This window comes from Xenopus laevis, chromosome 4S, assembly GCF_017654675.1.
Source record: "Xenopus laevis strain J_2021 chromosome 4S, Xenopus_laevis_v10.1, whole genome shotgun sequence".
Classification (NCBI taxonomy): Eukaryota; Metazoa; Chordata; class Amphibia; order Anura; family Pipidae; genus Xenopus; species Xenopus laevis.
Window position 1 is genome coordinate 64,054,330 of NC_054378.1, and position 26,880 is coordinate 64,081,209.

At 39.6% G+C, this 26,880-nt stretch overlaps 1 protein-coding gene across 1 annotated transcript in view; it reads left to right on the top strand.

The window, feature by feature from the left end:
* wls.S (wntless Wnt ligand secretion mediator S homeolog) overlaps positions 1 to 15,977 on the top strand; it is a 36,634-nt gene extending 20,657 nt beyond the window's left edge. The window contains 8 exon segments of the mRNA NM_001094247.1: positions 7,319 to 7,455; positions 8,199 to 8,367; positions 8,461 to 8,558; positions 9,592 to 9,655; positions 11,111 to 11,254; positions 13,906 to 13,989; positions 14,337 to 14,490; positions 15,214 to 15,977. Of these exon segments, the coding sequence (NP_001087716.1) occupies positions 7,319 to 7,455; positions 8,199 to 8,367; positions 8,461 to 8,558; positions 9,592 to 9,655; positions 11,111 to 11,254; positions 13,906 to 13,989; positions 14,337 to 14,490; positions 15,214 to 15,323 (960 nt within the window). The 3' untranslated portion in view covers positions 15,324 to 15,977.
* The last annotated feature ends 10,903 nt before the right edge of the window (positions 15,978 to 26,880 follow it).

A 26,880-nucleotide genomic window follows, 5' to 3' on the forward strand; every position in this document is an offset into this window, starting at 1 on the left:
AAACCATCAGAATCTGTGACCCCCCCTCCCAGAGCTGCTGTAGAAGGTGAAAAATTAAACTTTAAACTTCAATATTAGAAAAACGATTACAAATAAAAAATAGAAAGTGGTCGGAAAAAAGTGTTTTTCTGGTGAATAATCTGAAACCAACTGAATTGTAAAAAGTGTTTGAAGGTGAAAAACCCCTTTAATTACTTTATTACATCCTTCACCCTTAGGCAGTGAGACATATATAAAAACAGTTTATAAATGCAGTCAAACTGCCGAAAAAACAGTGGCAACATAGGCTGAATGCCTCTTAAAACGATATAATAGAGTTCCAGACGATTGGAAGGAAAGCTACCAAGGCAGTTTATTGCCAATAGATTATCCACAACAGTGCAAGCTAGAACACAATTTTTATTCTTTAGAATGTTTTACCATACCTGAGTAAACGGCATTAGACCCTGTCTCTGTTTGTTTAGTAGAGCAAGCAGCTGACATTTTAGCTTGCTGTGATATCACTTCCTGCCTAAATCTCTCCCTGCTAGCTCATAGCTCTGAGCTCAGATTACAGCAGGAAGGGGCAGAGGAGCAAACTGAGCATGCTCAAGGCCAAACCCTGGAAGTTTAAGCTGAATACAGGAAGTCTGATACAGAAGCCCATGTGTACACAATAGAAGGAAAGAAATGTTCTGTTTCTTTTGACAGAGGACTCAGAGCAGCATTACTTTGAGGGTGTAATGGGCCCGAAGGCGCAGCAGTAATAGTAGTGGACCAAAGAGGAGACACAACCGGGTTCGAGGTACAAAAAGGGTTTATCCAGAAGAGTAGTCAAGGTACAGGCAAAAGATCAATTCAGGCGGCAGACAATGGAGATACGAAAAACAGGCAAAGGTCAATACACGAATAATCAGAATATAAGTCACACCCAGGAACACTAGTCAAAGGAACCTATAATTGGGCAATGAAGACAGGGGAAATGGGGTTTAAATAGTCCAAGTCTTGGCGCCAAAATATTGACGCGCTGGCGTCAGACGCTGACGCGGTGGCGTCAGACGCTGACTTAGAAACGGCACAGGTGGAACATGATGAAACAAAGTCTTTAACGTCTTTCCTTAAAGATGGCCACCAGACCAAACGAGACAAAAGTTCGGTAGTCTTTTTAATCCCAGGATGACCAGCCTGTTTAGAATTGTGGGAGTGGGACAAGATGGCAGGACGAAACTCTGGAGGAACAAAAGCTAAACCCAGGGGAGTCTCTTCAGGAGCAGAAGCTTGAGCGGAGAGTAACTGAGAAGCGCAGGAAGGAAACAAAGCTGCGATGATCTTGGAGGAAGGAACAACAGGTTCAGGATCTTTGGAGCAAGAGTCTTCAGGAATAAAGCTTCTGGATAATGCGTCGGCCTTCCTGTTCCTGGACCCAGGGCGAAAAGTAATAACAAAATTAAAACGAGAAAAGAAAAGTGCCCACCTGGCTTGCCGGGGATTGAGGCGTTTGAGAGACTGGATAAATTCGAGATTTTTGTGGTCAGTAAAGATCGTTACCGGGACCGAAGAGCCCTCTAATAAGTGTCTCCACTCTTCCAGGGCCAGCTTAACAGCAAGAAGCTCCCGGTTGCCAACGTCATAGTTCTGTTCGGGGGAAGAAAATTTTTTGGAAAAGAAGGCACATGGATGAAGTTTACCGTCAGAAGAAGATCTCTGGGATAACACTGCACCAGCACCGACGTCCGAGGCATCCACTTCGATGAAAAAGGGTTGAAGAGGTTCGGGGTGTCTAAGGACTGGAGCGGAGGAGAATGCTTCTTTGAGAGATTTGAAGGCTTCCAAAGCTTGAGGGGGCCAGTGCTGAGGTTTGTTTCCACCACGGATCAGGGCAAGAATTGGAGAAAGTCTGGAAGAGAAGTTTTTAATGAACTGTCTATAGTAATTGGCAAAGCCAACAAACCTTTGAACAGCTTTAACACTGGTAGGAAGAGGCCAGTCCAGGATTGCAGAGACCTTGGCCGGATCCATCTTGAAGCCTAGGGAAGAAATAATGTACCCAAGAAAAGGAATAGAAGAGACTTCAAAGGTGCACTTTTCCAACTTGGCGTAAAGGTTGTTTTTCCTCAGTCTGGATAGTACTTCACGTACTTGGCTGCGATGTTCCTGGAGGTTTTTAGAAAAAATAAGAATATCATCCAAATAGACGACCACACACTGCCCCAATAAATCTCGAAAAATGTCATTAACGAATTCCTGGAAGACCGCAGGGGCATTGCAGAGACCAAAAGGCATGACTAGGTACTCATAATGACCATCACGAGTATTAAAAGCGGTCTTCCATTCGTCCCCCTCACGAATCCGAATGAGGTTATAGGCCCAACGAAGATCCAATTTAGTGAAGAGACTGGCACCCCTAAGTTGATCGAACAGTTCAGAAATGAGAGGAAGAGGGTACCTGTTTTTAATGGTGATCTTGTTAAGTCCTCTGTAATCAATGCAGGGCCGCAAACTACCATCTTTCTTTTCAACAAAGAAGAACCCCGCTCCTGCAGGGGAGATGGAAGGACGAATAAATCCTTTCTGCAGATTCTCCTGGATATAGGATTTCATTGCAGAAGTCTCCGAGGGAGAAAGTGGATAGGTGCGGCCGCGAGGAGGCATGGAGCCGGATAAAAGTTCAATTGGACAGTCGTATGGACGATGAGGTGGAAGGTTTTCGGCAGAATTTTTATTAAAGACATCGGCAAATGCTTGATATACGGAGGGAAGAGAAGAATTTGAAGACACAGAAGAAATTTTGACGACAGGAGCAGCAGGTAAACAGTTCCGTACACAAAATGGACTCCACCTGGAAACTTGAGTAGAGGACCAATCGATAACAGGATTGTGGAGACATAACCAAGGTAGACCTAAAACAACCGGAGTGGAGGGGCAATCAATAAGAAGAAAAGACATTCTTTCCAGATGCAAAGAGCCCACCTTGAAAGAGAGTTCTTGAGTGGACTGTGAGATGGTCGCAGAAGATAAGGGCCGATCATCGATTGCCAGGACTCGAAGCGGAATCGCCAAGGATTGGAGAGGAATGGAGTGGGTTGCAGCGAACACACGGTCCATAAAATTTCCTGCGGCACCGGAATCAAGAAAGGCCTGAGAAGAGATCTCTTTGGAACCAAACTGGATCTGCACTGGGAGGAGGAAACGTTGAGCAGAAGAATGGGGAGAGCGACAAATCCCACCCAGGTAAGTCTCCCAAAACTTACCTAGGCTTTGGCGTTTCCCGGCTTCACTGGGCATTCCAGAGCAAAGTGAGCTTTGCCCCCGCAATAGAGACATAACCCCGCCGCCCTTCTCCGATTCTTCTCCTGTTCGGAAAGACGGGCCCGTCCGATCTGCATCGGTTCCTCTGCTGGTAATGAAGAGGAAGAAGCAGACGTCGCGGGGGTTGGAGAGGACGAGGTGTAAGCAGGGTCGTAGAGTAACGGTCTCTGGAAGCGGGGAGCCAGGATAGGCTGAAATCGGGAACTTCTTTTAGAGCGTTCACGGTCTAATTCGACCTGGAATTCTCGCTGGCGAGTATCCACTTTCACTGCCAAAGCGACCAGGTCCTCCCATCTGGGGGGAATTTCACGGGACACCAGATCATTCTTAATCCGCATGGCTAGACCATTGTAAAAGGCAGCATGGTAACCGTCGTTGTTCCAAGAAGTCTCCGCCACCAGGGTGCGAAATTCAATGGCATACTCGGAGACAGAGCGAACACCTTGCTGCAGTTGAAAAAGCCTAGCGGAGGATGCAGTGGCACCACCTGGAGCATCAAACACGGTGCGAAGCTCTTGGACAAACGCCCTGGCGTTGTCAATCAGCGGATCCTCCTTTTCCCAAAAGGGTGATGCCCACTCCAAAGCTTTTCCCTGCAGACGAGTGATTATATAACCCACCTTTGCACGTTCAGAAACGAACTGACCAGGAAGCAGGGCAAACTGAATCTCGCATTGGTTAATAAAGCCTCTGCACGCTTCAGGATCACCACTGAAGAGAGGTGGAGCAGGAATACGAGGCTCAGAAACCTGGAGCGGAATAGGTATGGCCGGAGCAGGCACAACCGGCGGAACCACGGGAGACAGAGTAGTCAACTTCTCCAGAATCGCCTCGAGGGCCTGGCCAAAATGGGATTGTTGAGCTTCATAAGTCTTCATACGAGAAGCCAACCCACGAATAGCCCCTCCGACATCAAGAGGTGCTTGGGCCTCCTCCGAAGGGTACTGGGCCCAATTATACTGTAATGGGCCCGAAGGCGCAGCAGTAATAGTAGTGGACCAAAGAGGAGACACAACCAGGTTCGAGGTACAAAAAGGGTTTATCCAGAAGAGTAGTCAAGGTACAGGCAAAAGATCAATTCAGGCGGCAGACAATGGAGATACGAAAAACAGGCAAAGGTCAATACACGAATAATCAGAATAGAAGTCACACCCAGGAACACTAGTCAAAGGAACCTATAATTGGGCAATGAAGACAGGGGAAATGGGGTTTAAATAGTCCAAGTCTTGGCGCCAAAATATTGACGCGCTGGCGTCAGACGCTGACGCGGTGGCGTCAGACGCTGACGCCAGCGTCCCCACGCTGACGTCCTGACGCCGGCGCCCGATTCTGACGCCGGCGTCCGTTCCGTCCCCGGCGACCAATCCTAGATGGAGAAGGCGCTGATGTCACAGGAAAGCGCCCGGCAGGAGCCATGCAGTGGAGCAGACGGTTGCCATCTTGGGTGAGAGTTGAAGTTTCCATTACAGAGGGTTTACTAGTGTATTTATTTAGACCTTTCTGATAAAGCTTACTTAGTTTTACCTTTCCTTCTCCTTTTAAGGGTGGTGGCAACCACCCTTCTTCGTGAGGCAACTTCGGACGACTTCAGAAAATGAAGCAATACATGTGCCATCCCGCTGGCGATTTTCATCCTTGCCGGCCGGAAGGCATTTGGGGAGATTAGTCGTCCACAGTAGAGATTTGTTGCTTGGCAACTAATCTCCCTGTGTGCCACCACCTAAGAGATGTTAGGAACTGTTTTATCTGGGTAGAATGGTTTCCTTTCAGTCTAGGGAATCAGGTCTATTTATGTAACCACTAAAAAAAAATATATAATATACAGTGTGAATAAATGAATGCCTGTTCTTTTTGTGCAATGTACTTAAACTGCACTGCAGGGTTTATTGATTATTAAATGAAAAGTGCTTTTGAGCCATTAAGGTTAGCTGTTGGAATGCCTTGTTTTTATACAGTGGTGCTTGAAAGTTCGAACCCTTTAAAAATGTCTATTTTTATATGAATATGACCTAAAACATCATCTGATTTTCAAATAAAGTCCTAAAAGTATATGCAGAAAAAGAGTTAAACAAATGAAACACAAATGATATTTGTGTGTGAGCAAGAGACTCTCTTGTTTTATTTAAAAACCAGGGATCCAGTAAAGCCTGATCACACATACAACACATTTGTGGATGTGTATCATGGCTTGAACAAAGAAGGTGTCTGAAGACCTCAGAAGAAGAGTTGTTGATGCCCATAAAGCTGAAAAAGGTTACAAGACTATCTCTAAAGACATGACTCCACCAATCAACAGTCAGTCAGGAAATTTAAGGCGGTTGTTACCCTACCCAGAAATGGTTGACCATCAAAGATAACTCCAACTGCATGGCATCTAATAATCTGAGAGGTTACAAAGCAACCCAACTGAATGCCTGTCTCACATTGACTGATGTTTATGAGTCCACCATCAGGAGAACACTGAACAGCAATGGTGTGTATGGCAGGGTATTAAGGAAAGAAGGAAAAAGCTACCGCCCCCCTCATAAGATTGTTGACAAACCAGAAGAATGCTGTAAGAATGTTATGAATGGATGAAGCCAAAATATAACTTTTGGTTTCAATGAGGAGTGTTAACATTTTGAGAAAGTAAAACCCTGCATTCCAACAAAAGAACCTTATCCCATCTGTCCTTGAACTGAATCTCAAGATACAGTGGACCATGCAGCAAGACAACAATTCTAAACACACAAGTCATTCTACCAAAGAATGGTGAAAAAAAACAAAGTAAATTTTCTGAAATGGCCAAGTCAAAGTCCTGACCTTAATCCAACTGAAATGTTCTGGAAAGGCTTAAAGTGAGCTGTTCATGTGAGCAAACCCACCAACATCCAAGAGCTGAAGCTGTTCTGTATGGAGGAATGGACTAAAACTCCTCCGAGAAGATGTGCAGGACTGATCAACAGTTACAGCAAATGTTTAGTTGCAGTTATTGCTGCCCAAGGGGCTCACACCAAATACTGACCAAAAGTAGGTGATGCAGATATGTTATCGGATCATTGTTTTTCCCCAATAAATACATGACCAAATATAATTTTTGTTTTAATTGTTTAGGTTTCTTCATCTACTTTTAGGACTTGTTTGAAGAGCAGATGAAGTTTTAGGTCACATTCATATCAAAATATAGAGCATTTGAAGACTTCACAAACTTTCAAGCACTACTGTAGGTGCTGTGGGATAGTCTGTAGGGATTAATGGCAGTTTAATGTAGATTGCAGTATGAAAAAAAACTGCATGCATGTCAGTGCAATATTGTTTATAAGCAAAGTATTACTGTCTTACCACAATCACTGACTGGCAGCAGCAGTGTTTACTGTGAGCAGTATTATGATTAACTTCTCATGGAACCAAAAGTGCACTGGAATCTGGAAGTGGTCCTGTATTCTCACCCCATCCCTTATTTTCATGGGAAACTAGAATATAGCAGTGTCATCGTACAGTTATCCTTGTGTGTTTTTAATTTGTAAGTGTTTTTATTTGTTGGCTATGCCCAAAACAAGAAAAAGGTCTGTAGGATTGTTAATAGATGAGGGCAGAGATGAGTTGCCACCTTGTAGAGCTGGGGTACTTAAATTGATTCTGACCTGGGCACTCTCTGCAATGAGTTTATTTGTCCTGAGTCTATGAGTTTCATCCCACCCTTCAAAAACACATAGAACAATTTATATAAAGCAGTGTTTAAGTGCTTTATATAGATTAGATTATACAATACAAATAAAGGAAAATGAAAATTAATAATATATGTGAATGAGCATAATCCCTTAGAGTATATACCAACCATCAGTGAATATTTGGAAAGTAATTATGACCTGCTGGGTGATAGTATATATTGAAAATATTGGAATTTTGACTGTTGGAAAGCCCCTGTAATTATAGACTGAATGCTTTAAAAGACGTGTATACTGTGCTACATTCATGAAACAAGGAATACTATTTGGTACATCTTTAAATGGTTATATACACATGGCTTAATATGTTCCCTTTTTTTCAGAGTATCTTCCAGAATGGAGGCTTTACAATGGTGTGGTTTGCTATGAAAACATTCCTCACACCAAGTATTATTATTATTATGATTTGGTATTGGAGAAGAATAACTATGATGACCCGGTCACCTGTTCTTCTGGAGAAGTAAGTTATGTAAAGCTGCTAGCATTTCAGCAAGACCAAAAAAATTGTGTTTTAAAGTAATGAAAATGTAATGTAGGGTTGCCCTGCACTGATACAACTGGTGTATTTTTCTTCAGAAACACTACTATAGATGACATAAACAAGCTGCTCTGTAGCCACGGGGCAGCCATTCAAGCTGAAAAAGAGAAAAGGCACAGGATACACAGCTGATAACAGATTAGCTCTGTAGTATACAATCAGGTTCTACAAAACTTAGCTTCCAGTGCTTGAATGGTTGCCCTCGGGCTATAAAGCAGCACCGGTGCAGGGCAACAGTACATTATATTGGCATTCCTTTAACGCACTTTCATTTTTTTGGTGTAACTGTTCCTTTAAAGATATCTCTGGGCAATACTTATCATCTTTTCCCCTATGCAGTAAAGTATTTATGGAAGGTGAAACAATAGTTATATGTTTTTTTTACTTGTAAGATCCTAAAAGGAAATAAAAGTAGCAGGCAAAACAATTTCTTCCTGCTTATGGTGTCCATAGATACACAGCACCCCTGTGGTAAAGCAGTGTGTTTTTTAGTTATGTTTAATATATTTAATTACTTATTCTGAAATTATCATTTAAATTTATTGTATGAGCTGTTTGTTGTTGGATTATTATTAAATTCAATAAAATAGAAAGCAGTGTGATTTTGTAGCCCACTTCCTTCAAATTCTGAACAGCACAGTGACCATTGACTGTTTTGTCCCTAGAGTTATTTTTGCTTTAGGCTTTTCAATGACCTTCATTAACATTCCTGTTGAGTGGTTCTCCATTGGATATGACTGGACCTGGATGCTGCTATTTGGAGATATCCGTCAAGGGATTTTCTATGCAATGCTGCTGTCCTTTTGGATTATCTTCTGTGGCGAGCACATGATGGTTGGTTTCATACGCCAAATAAAACAACAATAGTTAAAAAGTGTTATTAAGTCTAGTAATACGCATAGAACATTTTTTTTCTGCTTGTGTTAGGATCAGACTGAAAGAAATCGAATCTCTGTGTACTGGAAACAAGTTGGGCCAATTGCTTTTGGATCATGCTGTCTCTTTATATTTGATATGTGTGAAAGGTAAGAACACATTTTCTCCACACTTCTATCTGTTCACCAAAACCAGAAATGTCTGTCACACAGTAACTTCCCCACCTTCACTGCTTTCCAATGAATTTTACCTGTTAAAGGACAAGTCAACCCCAAAATAAACATTTGCCTAATAAAAGAAAACCTAATTCTAAGCAACGTTTTAATGTGCAATTATTTTTTTAAAAATGCAGTTCTTTTAAATGTATCTGTAAAAGCAATTGAGCAATTGATAATGAAAGCAGAATTTGTGTAACTCCTGATTGTTTCTTTTTAAACAATGTTGCAAAAGTCGTATTTCCCCAGCAACATCAGGTCTGCTAATCAGCCGCCTTGTCTTACATTGTTTCCACAGTCTGAGCCGCCAGGGCAGAGAATAGAAAGGGACAGACAAACACTGTTTCAATTGCAATACAAATAACTTAAAAATCATAGAACATTTTAATGAATCTGTATTCTGTTTTCTTTAATTAGGAAAATAACTATTTTTTTGGGTTGACGTTCCCTTTAAAATGATGATTCATGTCTATGTACTTCCTTCTTCGTATTCAGTCAACCTCTGGTTGCAGTCTCTCCGTTGAGCCAAAAGCTTTGTATTAGAAGTCTAACCCACATGTAATAAAAGGCACTAGGTGACCGGTAAATTCTACCTGCTGATTAGTTGCCATAGGTTACTGGTCCTGGGCAAACTTCGTGTCGTTTATTACATAATCACCTAAAACTGTAAATTTATCAGTCTGCTCAAAATAGAATATGAATGTAAAATACCAAAGTTCTTGAAGGACCCTGAGTAGGATTACATCAGTTACTTTTGGGTGTTTAGATTCCTTTAGAAAAATTTTTAGTTTTTTTTTGTGGTTGACAAGTAGATATCGATATAAGTAGAATGTTCCTGACTTACTATACGTTTCTTCTGCTCTTTAACAATTATGTTATATTAAGATATAAAGTTAACTAAGACTTGTTTGGTTTTTTGTTTCTGTAATTAATTCTTCTTCTTCTTTGCTTCCTCTCCCTTACCCAGAGGAGTACAGTTGAAGAATCCATTCTACAGCATTTGGACAACAGATGTAGGAGCGGAAATTGCTGTATCCTTCTCTAAAATATTTCTACACTGGCATGTCTTTGTGGGAATACAAAGGGACATCATATATTGACACGTCTGAGCCTATTGTCATAAAGATATACAGCATTTGGAGGTGTTGGTGGGTACTGGAGACCTGTTAAACATTCTTCCCATGCTTCCCCCCCAAAAGATGTGTGCCATAATTCGGCTGACGAAATACAATGAATTATTAGTAATGAAGCTTTTGCATGGATGTACCTACTTTAAAATATAGTAGAAAATATGTAGAAATGTATTGCCCATATAGGTCACAGACCTTTACTTATTTCATTTTTTTAGATTATTGTCCTGGAAAGTTCACCATGCATATTATATTCCATTTGATTCTTTGTTGATTTAAGAGAGAGAGCATGTGATATTCCTCCTCTGTTTGGTCAGAACTAAAACTGCTATTATGGGTGGTTTTATACAACTTAATTTTAGGGCAACTACATAGTCAAATTACATATTATTCTGGTGTATATACTGTATAGTACCATTATTTTATTTAAACTGAGCAGGAAGTTGGTCACTTTTCTTACCCCTCCCCCCACTGGGTTTTTCACACCAGCAAAGCAAAATGGACAACTCTTGTCTTGAATCATGCAAGTGTGCTTAATGTATTTAATATTTCATTTATTTTACATGGCACCTCCAGTAACACTTCTTTAATGTTAAGTGCTTTGCAACAGCTAGCTATTGCTGCCAAGGGGAAGCGCTGACACTCTCCACTTTCTTGTATAATAACATTTTTAACCTTTGCTCTGCCTGTTCCAGTTACATTAAGTCCCTATTTGATGGATGGAATCAACTTTTTAAGAGGCAGCAATGACTGTATCTGGGCTTGATTTAATTGAATTGGGTGACTTGTACTTAAAGGAGTGTTTTTCCCTTTTAATGGATAATTATATCCCCCAGAATTAATACTTGGCCAACAGATAATGTCATATTAAGTGGCCTATTAAAGAATCTTACCAAACTGGAATATAGATATACGTAAATAATGCCTTTTTACCTTAAGCTGCCATTTTGTGATGGTATTGGTGCTCAGATCACCTGACCAGAAATACTGCAGCTCTAACTGTAACAGGAAATAGTGTGGGAGTAAAACACCGAACTTTGTCCATTGGCAGATGTGACTTAACATGTGTGTTCACTGTGAATCATACAAAACCCAGAGGGAGGCCCTTTGTACTTAAAATGGCAAGTTTCTATTTAGGATTATCCAATGGCTCATACTACTATAAGGTATATTATTATAAAAATTGTTTATTTAGACGAATCAGGGTTTTACATGAGATGTTTTATGCAATAGATTTTTATAACCTAGGGGTATAGTTTACTTTAACAAAATCCCACTATTGTGTCCCTTTTGGCATTGCTGTTTTTTGATATGGTCTAATCAAGTCATATATTTATTCTTAATTCATGTAATCAGATGGCATTCATTATTGTAGCAGGAATTTGTGCATGCCTTTATTTCTTGTTTTTGTGCTTCATGGTATATCAAGTCTTCAGAAACATTAGTGGAAAACAGTCAAATTTACCAGCAATGACCAAAGCCCGGAGACTGCATTATGAGGTCAGTAAACTTTTATGCATATGATGTGTAATATTGCTTGTAATGGCGCCTGCATTATCACAAGGCCCCAATTGTATTTTTGTTGTGTCATGTTTTCTTCACAACACTGTAGCTGACAGACTGTGTAACAGTTTTATAAGGTCCAAAACTGGATGGTATTTATCCCAGGGTACTAAATGTTCTGAGCTTGGTGATTGCCAAAGCCTTTTTACTGAAAGACTGGTGAATTGTTAATGTCGAGGTGTTATCATAAAGGGCATGAGTTTGTGCCAGCATGGTTATATATGTAATAGAGATTGGCAGACTAATTTAATTTACTTCTATGAAGAGGTAAGCAGAAGCCTAGATTGTGGGATGACAGTCCCAAAAAATTTGATACACTGCCACACTGGTTTGGCCTGGAACATGATACTTGTATTTGGATATAGGACTGGAGGACCAGCCCTTTTTTTTGTTTGTTTGGGGGTTTTTTTGCCTTCAATTGTGTTTATTAACGACCTAAAGGTGGTCATTGTAAGTACTGTCTCTGTCTTTTCTGACAATACTTAATTGTACAAATCTATGTTCCATACAGGATATTGCCACAGTTATGCCCTTTGGTAGATAAATGTGAGATATACACTAAATAATGGCATGTTGGAGCCCCTTTAACTTGAATGATTTGGCGATTTTTTTTAATTTATTTTTTAAATAACAAACTGTGTCTAGTCTAGGCGAACAACGCTGGTGCGGACCTCCACAAATAGCTTGTGTGTGGGGCAGGCAGATCATGAGAGGAGGCCCAGTCCGACCCTGTTAACTGTTAACCTATTGACACTTTAACATGATAAGACAACTACCTCTTAAGTATCATGTCTGTTGATGTATTCAGCCAATGTGAAGGTCTCATGATAAAGGAAGAAGTAGTGCAGTGGCCTAACTAGCAGAGGGCCCGGGACCAGTGATTCCTTCTCCTCTTGGGCCATGGTCCGTTTTCCATACCCCCCACGGCTTACAAAATTCATTCCCGCTGGCTGCCACTTCTTCCTTTTTGGCCAACTGCAACCGCAATCCCCCTTTCCAGTTTAACTGCAGCTGAATGGTTACAGGCTGGACATCTCTCAAATTCTGTTTAGTCTGTGTATTGATTTGTTCAAGAAAATAGTTGATAAATGTAAAAACTGAGGGAAGATGGCCTACTTCACATAGTATAAGTAATTGTATACAAGATCTTGACTAAAGTCCACTTTGTGGCATTTGCTAAAGAATAGCCAAACCATTTTAATTATTGTATTAATAAACTGCAGCCACACATGTATCAGCCAATGCACTGGCTTGTAACTGCAATGGTGGGTCCCTTCACTTACAGACAAGCATTCATTATTGACTGCTCATTTGAACAAATTACACAATGACTACTCACAATGCAATCTGTGTTATTGAGCATAAAGACTACCATATATAGGCTGTTCCTGTATGGTATGAAGTTCATGGGCCAGACCAACAGATACCATATGGGGGGCTGTACAGGGTACAGGCATGCACTCTTCACTTATTTTTCTTTTTTTTTAAATCTCTTTTATTTCTTACTTTTCAAAAGATAAATAATGCAATTACAGAACATTCAACTTTTTTTTTTTACTATTTTAGCATATTTAATTTTTAAGGGGAAGGGGGTGTTAGTATGGGGAAACAAACAATATAAAAAAGGAGTTGTATGTTTGTAAATATCTTGTCAATACATCTGCTCATCCTACCAGATGTTTTTTATCATTCGTCCTACCAGTCTCTTATGATTCTTTGTACATGTTCCAGGGCGTCCAAATTTCAATACGTTTGTCTACTTTATCAGCCAATAAAGCCTTCACTGCTTGGTCAACAAATTGACTGATCTCCATGGTACATAGATAGTAACAGGGATTCTCTGACCAGTATGTATGTTCAGAAAATGGGACGAGTTTTAATGAGTACCGATATGTTTAGACCTCTTTTTTGTATGTTATTGGTACCTACTTTGATGCACTTTTATTAACTTTGAATTTGCAAACCGTGGCTTAATCCAAATGTTAATGATTTATGATATATATCGTAAAATAGCTTGTGTTTTAATAAATAAAGAACATACATAAAATGCTAAGGTTATTCTAACCTCATCTACTGGAACTGGAAAAACCTTAGAGAGGGAAGGTACATTACTTCCAGAGTGTTCTATGAGATAAATTTGGAAAATAAAAGGGACTTTGTTAACAACAATATGAGGCAACACATGTGGAAAAAGGGACGGGCTCTGAATGAGTCGAAACCAGGAGGTGTGGCTGACTTTTTGACAGAGAAAAAAATAAACCTCCTAAGGACTGTAAAATATTTGTAAATTTTCTGGATAAAGTTACCTCCATAGTGGTTGTTTCTGAGGTATGCAGAACAATTTATTTTCCTATAGTGTGTGAAAATGCCTATATGTGGGGAAAATCCTGCTCTGAATAAAACACAGGTGAATACCTGCTTGACATTACACTGGGTGCCATTGGCTCTTTCGTTGAAAAAGATATAGCTACTTCTGCCATTCGAGTATATTCCCACAGTATTTTGTAATGGCATGCTGTACCACACATACAATTTCATTTTTAAAATTGTGATTAGTTTTTTTTTTTTGTTTTTTTACTTTAATTCAGGGTTTGATATTCCGCTTTAAATTCCTGATGATCATCACCCTGGCATGTGCTGCATTAACTATAGTCTTCTTCATTACTACTCAGGTAAGTGAACATCATCTATAAGAGTGCTCCTGACCCTGCCTCAATATATGTTTTGCTCTTTCCCTTATTCTTCTAAATGTGTTTAGAATTTCAAGTGATTTAAAAAGATAGATATAGATATGTGTGTACAGTATGCCTTAAAAATGTATGTCTGTGTCAAACGAAAAGCTAATTATAAGGTGTTCTACCCTTTAATATGTACACCGTATGTAACCCTCTAGTAAATATGTAAATACCTTCTGCATCACTAAAACTTATAGTGGAAATTATAGTTACATTTTAGTTATAGTTTTTTGATGGCAAGTCTATTCTGTATGATCTTCATAACTTTATATGCATTATTACAGATTACTGAAGGCAACTGGAAATTGGGCGATTTGAGCATTGAGCTGAATAGTGCCTTCTTTACTGGGGTCTATGGCATGTGGAATCTTTATGTCTTTGCTCTGATGTTCCTTTATGCTCCTTCACACAAGCACTATGGAGATGGCCAGTCTAATGGTAAGGAGTTTTATAGTACTAAAATTAATTTAGTACTTTGCAACAGTGCGTACTTTACTAGGGCTTCCATGACTAGGCTTTACAGGGTATAGTAGTGTATATCGTACTCCTACAGTATACACTTTAACTACAAGGATGAAGAAGATGTAATTGTACAGTTGGGTGTTTGCATTACAAGCACATAGAAGAGCATCATATTGGCACCTTGCACATTCCAAGGATGGTCTAGGAGGCGGTGGTGTGGCTTTCACTTTTTGTGTAGAGCTAATCAGTTTTGAATTTTGGTATTTATCTGACAGTTTATACCTAGATCCCTAGCAGCTAGGCATTAGTTTGAACAACAGATTGCAAGATGAGTAGAAAGCCAAGACGTGCAAACAGTGTGTTGGTTACTGGGTTCAGTTATAAATGCATGAAAGTGAATTGGATAGCTTAACTGTCTGGGCACTAAAAAGTGTTTATTGTTGACCTTAAAATTTATAATTTTGCTGTGGTGTTTTCCAAAGGTGCAGTGACGGGCATTTAACATACAGTATGTGGTTTTAGCAGGCTGTATATGTGTTTCTCCACTGATAAACTAAAACCGTGCATGACATTAGCTTAATTGGGGGGGAAAGAAACAAAACCGAAAAGACCGTAAGCAATAGATTTTGTTTTTGGAGGCCTGAATGTTTCTGCCCCTTTTTGGTGAGCCCAGTGATGAGCATCTTGTTTGTATTGCAGATGGTGCTGGAATGAGCAGTGGAGAGGAACTTCAACTAACAACCACAATCACCCATATCGATGGACCTACGGAGGTTTATCGGCTGGCTGGCAAGGAGGCCCAGGAGTAAACCCCCAGTCTTAGGGTGGGACTAATATGTAGACATTCTAGTTTATATAGCCCACTATTACATGTTACAAAATAGCCTTTTATACAAATACCATATTTATAGCTCAATTTCTCTTTTGTTAGAGGAGTGGCATGGCATTTATTTGTACTGTAGCTTTGTTTTTTATACATATATAAAGTTGGTGGAAGAGTGCTTTTTCACACTTAGTAATCTACAACTTTTTCACTGCTGCTCAATGGTTACCGTGGGTCACATTTTATCAAAATAAATAATTGAGTTAATTTTATTAGGCATGCAAAAAAAACTTAAATATCTCGCCCACCCAAGAAACTTAAATGCTTTGCAACTATTTGTATACATTTTTTTTTTTTTTATCTTCCCTTTTGAGGGGTAAAAATAGAAACGGTTCTGGTCATCAACAAAAACAACAAATCAACGAATCACTTTTTGTTGATATGTTTGGAGATATGTTATTGGCCCCATGTGTTATTGGTCAGTTGTTTTGTTAAGAAATGTGGTTCATTGTGTCCCCCTGGTGTAAGTATTTCTATAAGTAGAACTTCTTTCATTGGGAACACTATATACTAACGTGCACACGTGCTGCCTTTTTCAGATGCAATATCTAATAAGCAATAAAATTGTTTTGGTTTTGTATATAATGTGTTTTTTCATTGGTTAAAAAAAATGAAAATGGCTCCAAAGATGTTGCTTTGTGTTGTGATGTTCAGCTGACTAGAGGCGAGAGGGGTGGCAAGTTCTATTTCTAACCAAAGATGCTGCTAGTACAGATTACAGCTTCACTAATAATTTGACAAAATAAACTGAGCATGGGAACAACCTGACTGATCGTGTATGCACGAGAGAACTTGCTAGTTTTGGCATTGGTTTCTTTCCTTACTCTTTTTAGTTTCTATGGGGCCTTTCCCCTTCAGGGTTTGCTGCGGATAAAACTATTCTTCAATCACTGGGTCCCTTAGTGTCTGAGTTTATAAGACAAATATTTCCTTTTTGTACACAATCAAAACATCCAGCATTATTTAGGCATGCACTAAACCTTGGATTCTGATCAGCAAATCTCACACCAAATGGATTGGGTACATCCTTAAAAATTCTTCATTTTGTCCTGTAGTATGCAGGACAATGACAACTAAAGGGGACCACTCCAAACTCCCATGTGACTTTTTATAATAATGGCTCAAACGGTTTACTCAAAACAATTTAACTTGTTCATTCTTTCCTGAAGAAAAAATGCATGAGTGAATCAACTTTCCTAGTAAAGAATGAAATGTAAGCAATATTTATTAATTTTTTTTTTTTAGACATTTACAACAATCAATGAATGTTCTGTAGATTCTGCTGCCAATATACAAGGGATGCACCTACCTTTCTCTAAAGTTAAGTAGGTTCAGGCAGAGTTTTATCATTTCTAATGTCTTAGGGGCAGATTTATCAAAATGTGAGTTCAGATTTTGATAAATAATAACTCTTTACAAATCCCATAGGAATGAATAGAACGTGAGTGAGTTTTTGTTTATTTAAATCTGAACTCGTGTTTTGATAAATTTGCCCCTAAATGTATTCCTAAATTACTATTTTTTAGTACCACATTATGTGTTTTTGCTTCCATCTGCTGGTAAGATAGTGTCTTGTCCATTACAGTAACTATTTATGAGTAACTGCAGACAATATATCTCCCGAAAATGCCTCTCCATTTGAAATAATTGAAATCGCTGGTGCTATGTCGCTTGACGTTTCCTCTTTAGTGATATGTTGGTCATAGCACCAGCGATTCTAATTATTTCAAATTAGAGGCATTTTCGGGAGATTTGTTGCCCGCATCTGCTCATAAATAGTCACGGGCGACAAAACTCCCTGTCTGCCTATGCCCTAAGAAAGGAATTCCAAGAGGAGTTTACATGTCTCCCAACTGTCCCATTTTTTTTTTTGCAGGACAGTCCCAATCAGACAGCTCAGTCCCAAGTTTCTCTTTGATCTCCTGCACTCACACCAGAAAGAGATACAAAGTTTATGAAGTGTAATTAAAATCAGAGGTTTTATGGCAGAGGGCACTGTACATTCAACACTTGCACTTAGATACATTTGTAACAATTTAAGATAAGCAAAGATACAATTGTCATTATTTAAGATAAGCAAGTCTCTGAGACTAGCAGCTTAAAGGACAATTTCACCTTCATTGGCAAAACAGTTATAACACATATAACATTGCCTTAAAATTCCCAGAAATGCGTTCAGACTTTAATAACCTGCTAAATTTTGCAAATTGGACATGGTAATTAGGGGGTGTGGCCATAAAATGGGCATGATGAAAAATGTTATCGCACTATGCGGTGCAGATATTTTTTTCTCTCTTTCGATTTTTCAAATGTTGGGAGGTATGAGTTTAGTGTCCCACAATTCACATAGGAATGTGATGTGTGTGAAAAAGGATGAGGAGATCAACCTCGTGTGTGAGAACAAGTTATAAAAGGGAATTTCCCAAGTGAAAGGGATATAAAGGTTCTCTTTTGTGACCGTATAACTATTCACATCAAACATCATATCACAATAATTTTCAAACATCATATGATTCTGTGTATTTCATTAAAGTGCATATTGTGAATAAAGTGCCATGTTATTCATCTGAACCATCTCTTAAGTCGCCATTAGCAGTCTATTTACAACCAATTAAAATGTAACATTTATTAGCTCTAATCTAAAAATGTAAACTCAAAAGGAAGGGGGGGGTGAAAAAGGAGATTTTAAAACACTGTGTTATAATAATCACCATCACCCAGACAAGACAATTTATACCATTCATTTGCTGGCTAATATATCATGTGAATGTACCACTCATCTATCTAACCACGTAATCTCCTCATGGGTTTATTGCTCATAGAGGGTTGGTCAGTCAGATGTATGATATAGTTGGGATAATGAGAATTACTGCAACCGGTCACTAAGATTTTTTTATATGTGACCAATTGATATATCATTAATGAATATTTACTAGTTCATTATACATCAGATATTGTGATTTTAATTTTTTTTCTTTTTTCCCCCTCTCCTGGTCCAGGGATGTGTAATATAATAGAAATATCCTACATTATTGGTGTTGATGTAGTTCATATTAAGCTTTAATTTTGTTTATTTTTGACATCTTATTCTATACAAGTGGCACACTGGCCCAGGATAAAAGGTTGGTGTTTCTGCTCACTAGATTTCTGTAAATTGTATTTACAAATAACATTAAAATCATTGAAAAATATTACTGTATGTTGTAAATGTGGTATTCATTACAATTGCAGGATGCCTATTTCATGTACGTATCTCTAACCCTTTTTGAAAGTTGAAGGTTTTTGTTTTATTCTATTTTTCAGTTTTTCTTCAGTCTTTCTTTTCACCTTTATGCCCCCTTGTTCTATCCATCTTCATAACGAAAAAATGCTATTATTATTACGCAGATACAGTTCAGTTTCTGTAATTTTTTTTATTGTCTGTAAGATAAAAGATCAGCTGCTGCTCCTTCCTTTTATCATTCAACTTTTTGTATGTCACCTCCTCTCCCTCCATTTATAGGCTTTATAGCCTACTCCAATATACCCCCTTTTTTTTTTTTTAAAGGTATACTTGCATCATATTGCATCATATAATGTTATCAGTTAAAATCTACATTTACCCATCTACAATATATAGCTTTACAAATGATTGCTTACACTTTAACCTAGGAATACACTGATCCTGTATACTTATTCACATTGTGTTATTCTCTAACATCTGGATGCTAATATCCAGGATTGCAGAAATAGAAGTCCCAAACTCTATGAGCTGCAACAGCTTTTATTATGAGCTATTCTAGGGGCTTTTTAACTGTTTCTTCTAAAATTCCAGCTACTTAGTGACCTCAAATGTTCTCTTCTGATCTGATCAAAAGCTTTCACTTAAGCATTCACAAGCTATGCCCAGAGCACATAATCATCTAGGGAGTCCGATCAAAGAATCAAATGCTTTGGGCCATAAGAGATTTCATAAACCTTTCTTCTTCTAAAATATTAGCAATTACTATTTGTTGCAATGGGTGAATTTTTCTAAATCCTTTGCTATTCAGTAAAAAAATATGTTCCTAATTTACAGATTTTTTAAAAATCTACAAAAATCAGGTTAAAAAAAAATCTTTTTTTAAACCCATAAGATTGATTCAAAGTCGAATTTTTCTCACCTTTAGGGCAAAGACACACACTGCTATAGGAGATTAGTTGCCCAGCGACCAATCGCTTCTTCTTCGGGCGACTAATCTTCCTGAACTGCCTTCCTGCTGGCTATAATGAAGATTGCCGGCAAGGTGGCATTCGGAAAGCTTAATTTTCCGAAGTTGCCTCAAGACATTTGCCATCCCGCTGGTGATTTAGATTCTAGCCATGGGGAAGGCTTTTCGGGGGGAGATTAGTCGTCCGAAGAAGAAGCAATTTGTCGATGGGTGACTCATCTCCCGAAATATAAGTGTGTGTCTCTGCCCTTAGAAGTAAAAGAATCTTTTCTAAAATAACTCCAAGGGTGTTAAGACTTTCTATATAGGTTAATCTGGTTCACTACTATTATTTTTATTTTTTCAAACTGAATATATAGACTTAAAAAGTTGAGCTTGATGGATTTTTTTCAACCTAACTGACTATGTTACTAGGGTATTGGCATTATAAAGGAAAATATCTGTTTCAAGACCTCTATATATAAACTAGTAGCAACCTTAATTGGGTGCTCTTCATGCTGGTTTCTCTGGAGAATGTAATTCCTTTATTTAACCAGCCATCGTTACAAAATCATGCACTCTGGGCCTCTAAAGCTGGCCATACACTAAAAGATTCACTTGTTTGACAGCGCCTCTAAACGTGCTGCCGAATCAGTCTAAAGGACCCTAAAGGAGCTTATTCTGCCTGTGTATGGCCACCTTTAGCCATTACAATAGCTGGCGTTTTGTAAAAGATCTTAATTTATTGTGGAGGCAAGAAATTAGAAGAATACTTGTGGCCAGCATTTTTATCATCCCTACCCGGTTTCCCTGCAGCACCTACCTTGGGTGCTGTATTAGAGTTCTTTTAGAAGCCGACAGGATTGCATGCTATATTTGCAGAAGCCTACCATCTATTGTAAAAACTGTTCTAATAGGGCAGGAGAGGCACCTTTAAACCTTATCATTCTAGCTCCACATGGTTACTGCAACTGCACAATATGGTTTAATCATGGGGTCCTTTAGCAATTGTTTAGTTATCCAACACAAGTTATCCAATACAGTACACCCCCAAAAATACATGCTTGTCCAGGCCCAGACTGGCAATCTGTCGATTCTGGCAAATGCCAGAGGGGCTGCTGTAAAATACCATAGACACTGACCATTTGATGGGCCAGTGGGCTCCTAAATGTACTTGGAATGCCAAAGCCTATTTTTTTAAATCTTTATTTAGTTTTATTTTTTTTATTAAAACATGCGTACATTTTAGTGGTTCAAAAAAAAAAAAATTTGAATACAGTTTTACGAAATGAATATACTTCAAAGTAACATGAGCAATAGTGGGCGATACTTTAAGTGCGTCGGCCATTTTTGACCACACTGTTAAGAAAGGAGAAATAGCAAGGTGTATAAACATAAATGGGAAAAGGAAAAAGAATAGAAATGGAAAAAAAAAAAAAGAACAAAGTTTAAATTGAGCCCAGGGGTTGTAGCCTGTGCAGTAATGTGAATATAATAACTGAATATAATAATTGAATATAATAACTGTACTGATTTTATGAGTAACCTGGGGGAATGCGGTAGTAAAAGACTATTACTATATTCTGTTAATGGCATCAGAGTGGAGATAGCAACCATGTTGATTGAAAGGTCTCTCTATATCCGATTATCTGGTTGGAGGGTGCAATAAGTCCGACTGTGCCCACGCTTTCAAAGTCTATTTTGAATTCCAGTCTGAGCCTCTGCTTGTGAGCTTTATGATATTCAATTCTATGAATTAAAAAAAAATCAAACCGAGTACTGCCATCTACTGTTCAACTGCAAAAGTGCACCAAATTACTGAATCCCTTTCTTTATTACAGTAACCTTCGTTTGTACATATTTGTAAATACATGGTAACAAATTAGCATCTGTTATAGTTTTATAATGGTAAACACAGGTGGTGAAATGGCCATCCCACATGTTTACAAAATCAATAAATCATGTAAAGCTCCATTTAACTGTAGAAAAAAAAAACCAGTGTGATTTGATGAGCAGACAATTAAGGCTTAAAACATAATTCATGCTTAGTGGTTTAAGTGTATAAATTCTTTCTATCCGTTTGACTTCACGTTTTGCACCCCACGCAGGAGAAGAATAATGTCCTGCAGCACCAGCCACCTTAGATACAGCATTATGTCTGTTCCAAAAAAAAATATCTTGCTGGCTGGTACCTGTTTCTCTGGAATCAGATTATAGTTTGTAATAGATCTTCTTTATTTGTGTTTGTATCTGTGTTGTAACTTTCATTGAGGTCTAACCCAAACGAATATGCCCACAGCCCATGATCAACTGATTCGGAGTATTGGAGTAAATGTATTCCCTTTAATTGTGGCGTTACAGCTTCTATAATCTAAGGGGTATGAGTGCTTAGCACTCTGTAGTATTACTACTGGTAGTAATGACATACAGATTGAAATCAGTGCATCTCTGCCATGTGAACTTATTAGGCACAATTCTACTAAGAGAAATCTTAATAGACACAAAGAAAAATAAAATTGTTGCTATTGTTGGACACTGCTTTGAATGATGTGTCTGACCAAATAAAATTGCCCATTTTAGCAGCTTATAGCATATTTTTTTATATTTGCTGGCTAATTAATGGTTAAGGGAAAGGATAAGACTCTTTAAACAAACACTCTTGTACTTGCACTTAAAGGCATCTGCAGAAATGTGAACTGAGGGTTTGGGATGATGGCCAGAATTCACAAAATGCTGCTGCACAGGGGGTACAGTTACAGTGCACAGGTCACACATGCACTTTTCATGGTGGCAGTTGAGAGCTATGGGTACATCTGTACCTTAACCATATGAACATATTGCATTCCAAAATGTTGCCTGCCTATGATCTGGATCACTTGTCAGCTCTGTACTCCTCCATCTCTGGTCAGTGCTTCTCCATGCTTTTTCTTCCATGTTCCTTCCTTTATCAGATCTCCTGCATTATCTACCCTAAATTGAACCTTAATATTGTGTTTTTTTTGGGTTAGAATGAGCATTAAAGTTAGTAGGGAGGAAGATTATGCATGGCAGATAGCACAAGGTGCATGAAGAAGGGATGACCATACAGGTAGCACTCCTGATAATGGATCTAAGGGAGGCAGCAGAACAGACTGAAAAGTGTGCATAAGATTTACTTGTTCCAACTTGTGCCTGACAGTAAAACTATTGTATGTGACCTTGCAATTGTCAGTAGATGATGTGCTAATGTGTTCATGGTACAGGTGTGTTGTCCCATTCCCTTCTCTAATACTTACTAGAAAGAGAAATGTGGCCATTAATCCTAAAAGATGGAAGTGGCAGAGAATAACTAGTGATTGTTTAGTTGTGTTCAAAATAATAGCAGTGTGTTTAAAAGGTGAATAAAGCGCAAACTCCTTATAATAGCTTTTATTTCCATACATGCAAATGCATTGGGAACACTGCACATTCTATTCTAAATCAAAACATGAAACATCAAATTTGTTTTATTCCTTTACAGAAAGGGAATATTAAACTGTTAAAAAAAATAGCAATGGCTGCATTCTTCTTTAATAACTCAAACGTAGGTGTTGCACCCCCTGCCTCTAATCAGACTATTGCCTGCTACATACAATGCTGTCTTGTCACCTCTCCCTGGAAGGTTTAATAACACATCAAAGCTCCAATCTTGCTAATACAATCAACACCTAATTTAATGACGTCATTGTGGATTATGATAAACACATTATGCTGATTGGAGCAACATTCCAGAGGATATATATTCTCAAAGGAAGATTTACAAATTATTCTGAATTGAGAAAGGCAGTTGGATGACTGGTGAAATGTCTTCAAGCAAAAAACAAGTCCAGTTGACTTTTTTCTATAGATGTAACCTCTACAGCACATCTTTTTTTCAACAATGGGACTTTGGTTTGGTTGTCATTTTTTTTTTTAACATATCTTTTTTTTATTTCGTGAACAAAATGGTAACAGTACAATCTTGTCATTGCGTCATTTTTCACATTTGGTGCTTCATATGTAATAGACATTGAAAGACATTACAACAATATGAACTTGCAAAAGCATAAGGTAAGTATTACAACTTCACTTAAACAACAGGAAAAGGCAAAGAATATAAACCAAAACCAATAGTAAAATAATAAAAAAAAAAAAAAAAAAAAAAAAAAAATAATAAAAAAAAAAAAAGGGGGGGAAGAGTAAGGAAACCTGCATAGTTAAATAGGGCAGGGTAGGCAATAGCGCGACTACAAAGAGAATAAACGGGTGGCTCTCAAATTGCTAAGTTTTCCCTAACTGGGAGACCGGTGTGTTATGACAGGTTGTATTCTCAATGACTCTGAAAAAGTAGAATTACTCGTGGGAAGAAATTAAGTTAAGGAAACAAAAGCAAAAAACCAGAGGATTTCTTAAAGTTCTCCCAAGGTTGCCATATATCGTCAAAAACTTCTTTTTTGTTATCTGCAATGGCTGTTAATAAATGCATTTCCTGAATGTAGTTGAGTCTAGAAATGAATTGAGTTATTGAAAGCGTAGGGGAAACCCAGTTAAGTGCAACAACCCAGCGCGCCGCTGCCCATATCTGAAATAGCAAAGCATTGGTAACTTTATTAAAATCTGGATTAGGGTGATTCAGTAAAAGATGTTCAGGGGTTCGTGTAATAGGGGAATCAGTTAAGTCACCTGCAATTTGGACTACCCTATTCCAAAATTGCTCTACTACTGGGCAGGACCACCACGAATGTTTATAATCACCTAGTGCTCCACAGCCTCTAAAGCACAAAGGAGAAGAGGAAGGAGAAAAATTGTGTTTACGCATTGGTGTGTAATACCATCTTGAAATTACTTTGTAAGCCATTTCCCGTATGGCAACATTGGGAGAAAATTTATGAGAGAATTCCATTACTTTGGACCAATCCTCTGTAGTCCATAATAGGTTGAAATCCCTGTCCCAAGCTTTCATATACATAGGTAAAGAGGAAGGTGGAGCCTCAATTAATATGGAGTATATAGTGGAAATATGACCTTTAGCTCGTAGGGCATTTTTACAGAGATTTTCAAATAAGGATCCAGTTAATGTAGGTTTCTTTTGTAGTTGTGAGAAATAAAAGTGGGAAAGTTGAGAATAACGTAAAAACTCTCGTGGGTGGATTGTGAGCGACTCTTTTAATGAGTTCCAAGTTCTAAACCCATGCAGGGACAATAGATCATATAATTTATTGAAATTTTGAGAGGCCCACCATTGAAAATCGCTATGAACCATCCCTGGGGGGAAATCTGGATTTCCTACCAGAGCTTGCATGTAACTATTAGTAGCCACTGGTAACAATCTCGGTTTAAGCAATTTCCAAAGTTGCATATGAAATTTAACAATGGGGTTAGTAATAGGGTATTTTTGTATTTCTCTGTCGTCTAAAGGGGGACACAGGGACTCTTGGGGTTTAAGCTCCACCCTCCAGGAGGCAGGACACTATTAATAAAATTAAAATTAAGTGGGCGTGCCCATATAGTGGCTTAACCCCACATGCTGTAGCATTCCTTCAGTTTTTAAAGTGTCCTGCTTCAAGGAGGATGGATACCAGCTTCAACACAGAAGCATGCTATGGGGTGTCACCAGGGCAGGACTGCCTGTTCCTTTGTGTGTACCCCCCCCTCGAGGGATCTCTCACCGGGGTCATATGCTAGCCCTCTAGGCTATAACCGACCCGCACAGAAAAGATTCCTGCAACCCGCTGGGGCCAGCAGATGTTCTGACCGGTTGAGACGCCAGCAGTGAGTATGAGTTGTTCTACTCGTGTTCTGGCCTGCTCTCCCCCCCCCCCCTCTCCCCCCCCGGGTGGGGACCCCCCTCAGTCAGCCCAGACCTAGCTGCATTCAAGGTGGCATTGTCTGCCTTCTCCGACGCTCTTCCACACTGACGGGCTGCTTAGTGAGTGCGCGCCCTTCTCCTGCACGCAGTGGAACGCATCGCGCTGATGCGTTCCAGGCGCCATTTTGTTTTTTCGGCGCGAAGCGTACAAGTGGTTTCAGAAGGCGCCGAACTCCTTCCCGCCACTCTACACAGCCACATTAAGCTGACGCTTCCTCATTCTGCCAGCAGCACTTCAGGAGACACGGGAGCCTCTCTTGCTTTTGGGGATTAGGCTCTACCTTCAGGCAGCAGTCTAGGATTGCCTAAAAGCACTCTTGCAAAGCATATCTGCTGACTGACATTCATCAGCAGGTACCTCAGCCACTGTTCGTATGGCAGAAGGTAAGTCAGGGGGACTTTTCCCCAGGGCTGGGGGGAGAGCACCAGCAGCACAGGTGACCTATTTTACCTGCAAAAACTGCCAACTAAAAATCCCTGGGGGCCAGGCTGACCCGCTCTGCAGATCTTGCTCAAAGGGGCAGGGTCCAGCGCCCACCCAGGGGTCCATCCCAACGGTCCCTGAATCTGGGGAAACCGCACAGGATTTGGATGCAATGGATGGGGTAGCGGGCACTTCCTCAGAACCCCCTGCCCCCCTATGGGCCATTCAACTTTCCCAATCCCTGGCATCCCTGCAGGGCCTTCCTTCCATTGCCACCAATTTGGGCAAAGCCCTAGCCAAACTAGGTCACAAAGCCAGTGGAAAGCGTAAAAGGCTTCCCAGCTCCAGGGGTGACACCGACACCCATACCCCCTCTGACGTCTCGTCAGCTGGAGAGGATTTTTCTCATTCAGAGGGGGAACTCCCACCTTCTGATGCTTCCTCAGAAGCAGAGGAGGATAATGCGGAAGATTCCAAAAGCAAGGAACTCCCTCACGACGTAGAGGGCATTATCAAGGGGGTGATAGACGTGCTAAAAATCACACAGACGCCTGAACAACAGGCTTCATCTTCTAACCTGTTTAAAAGAAAACACAAAGCTTCTGCATGTTTTCCTTCGCATGACCAACTCCTTAACATAATACAAGAGGAATGGAATTCGCCGGAGCGCAAGTTCCAAGCTACTCGGAAATTTTCGAAATCCTATCCATTCCCCAAGGACTTGGTAGAGAAATGGTCACTGCCTCCAACTGTGGACGCACCAGTTTCGAGATTATCTAAATCCACAGCGTTACCAGTCACGGACGCCGCAGCCTTCAAGGACCCATCTGACAGACGTCTGGAAGGTTTCCTCAGGGCAGTCTATTCATCCGCTGGCTCAACCCTTCGTCCAGCTCTCGCCTCAGCCTGGGTAGCGAGAGCCATTCAGGCATGGGCAGAATCCCTCGTTGCCGATATTCAAGATGGCATCCCCAGAGCTGACATCCTACCTTCCGCACAGTCCCTCGCGGAGGCAGCAGCTTAC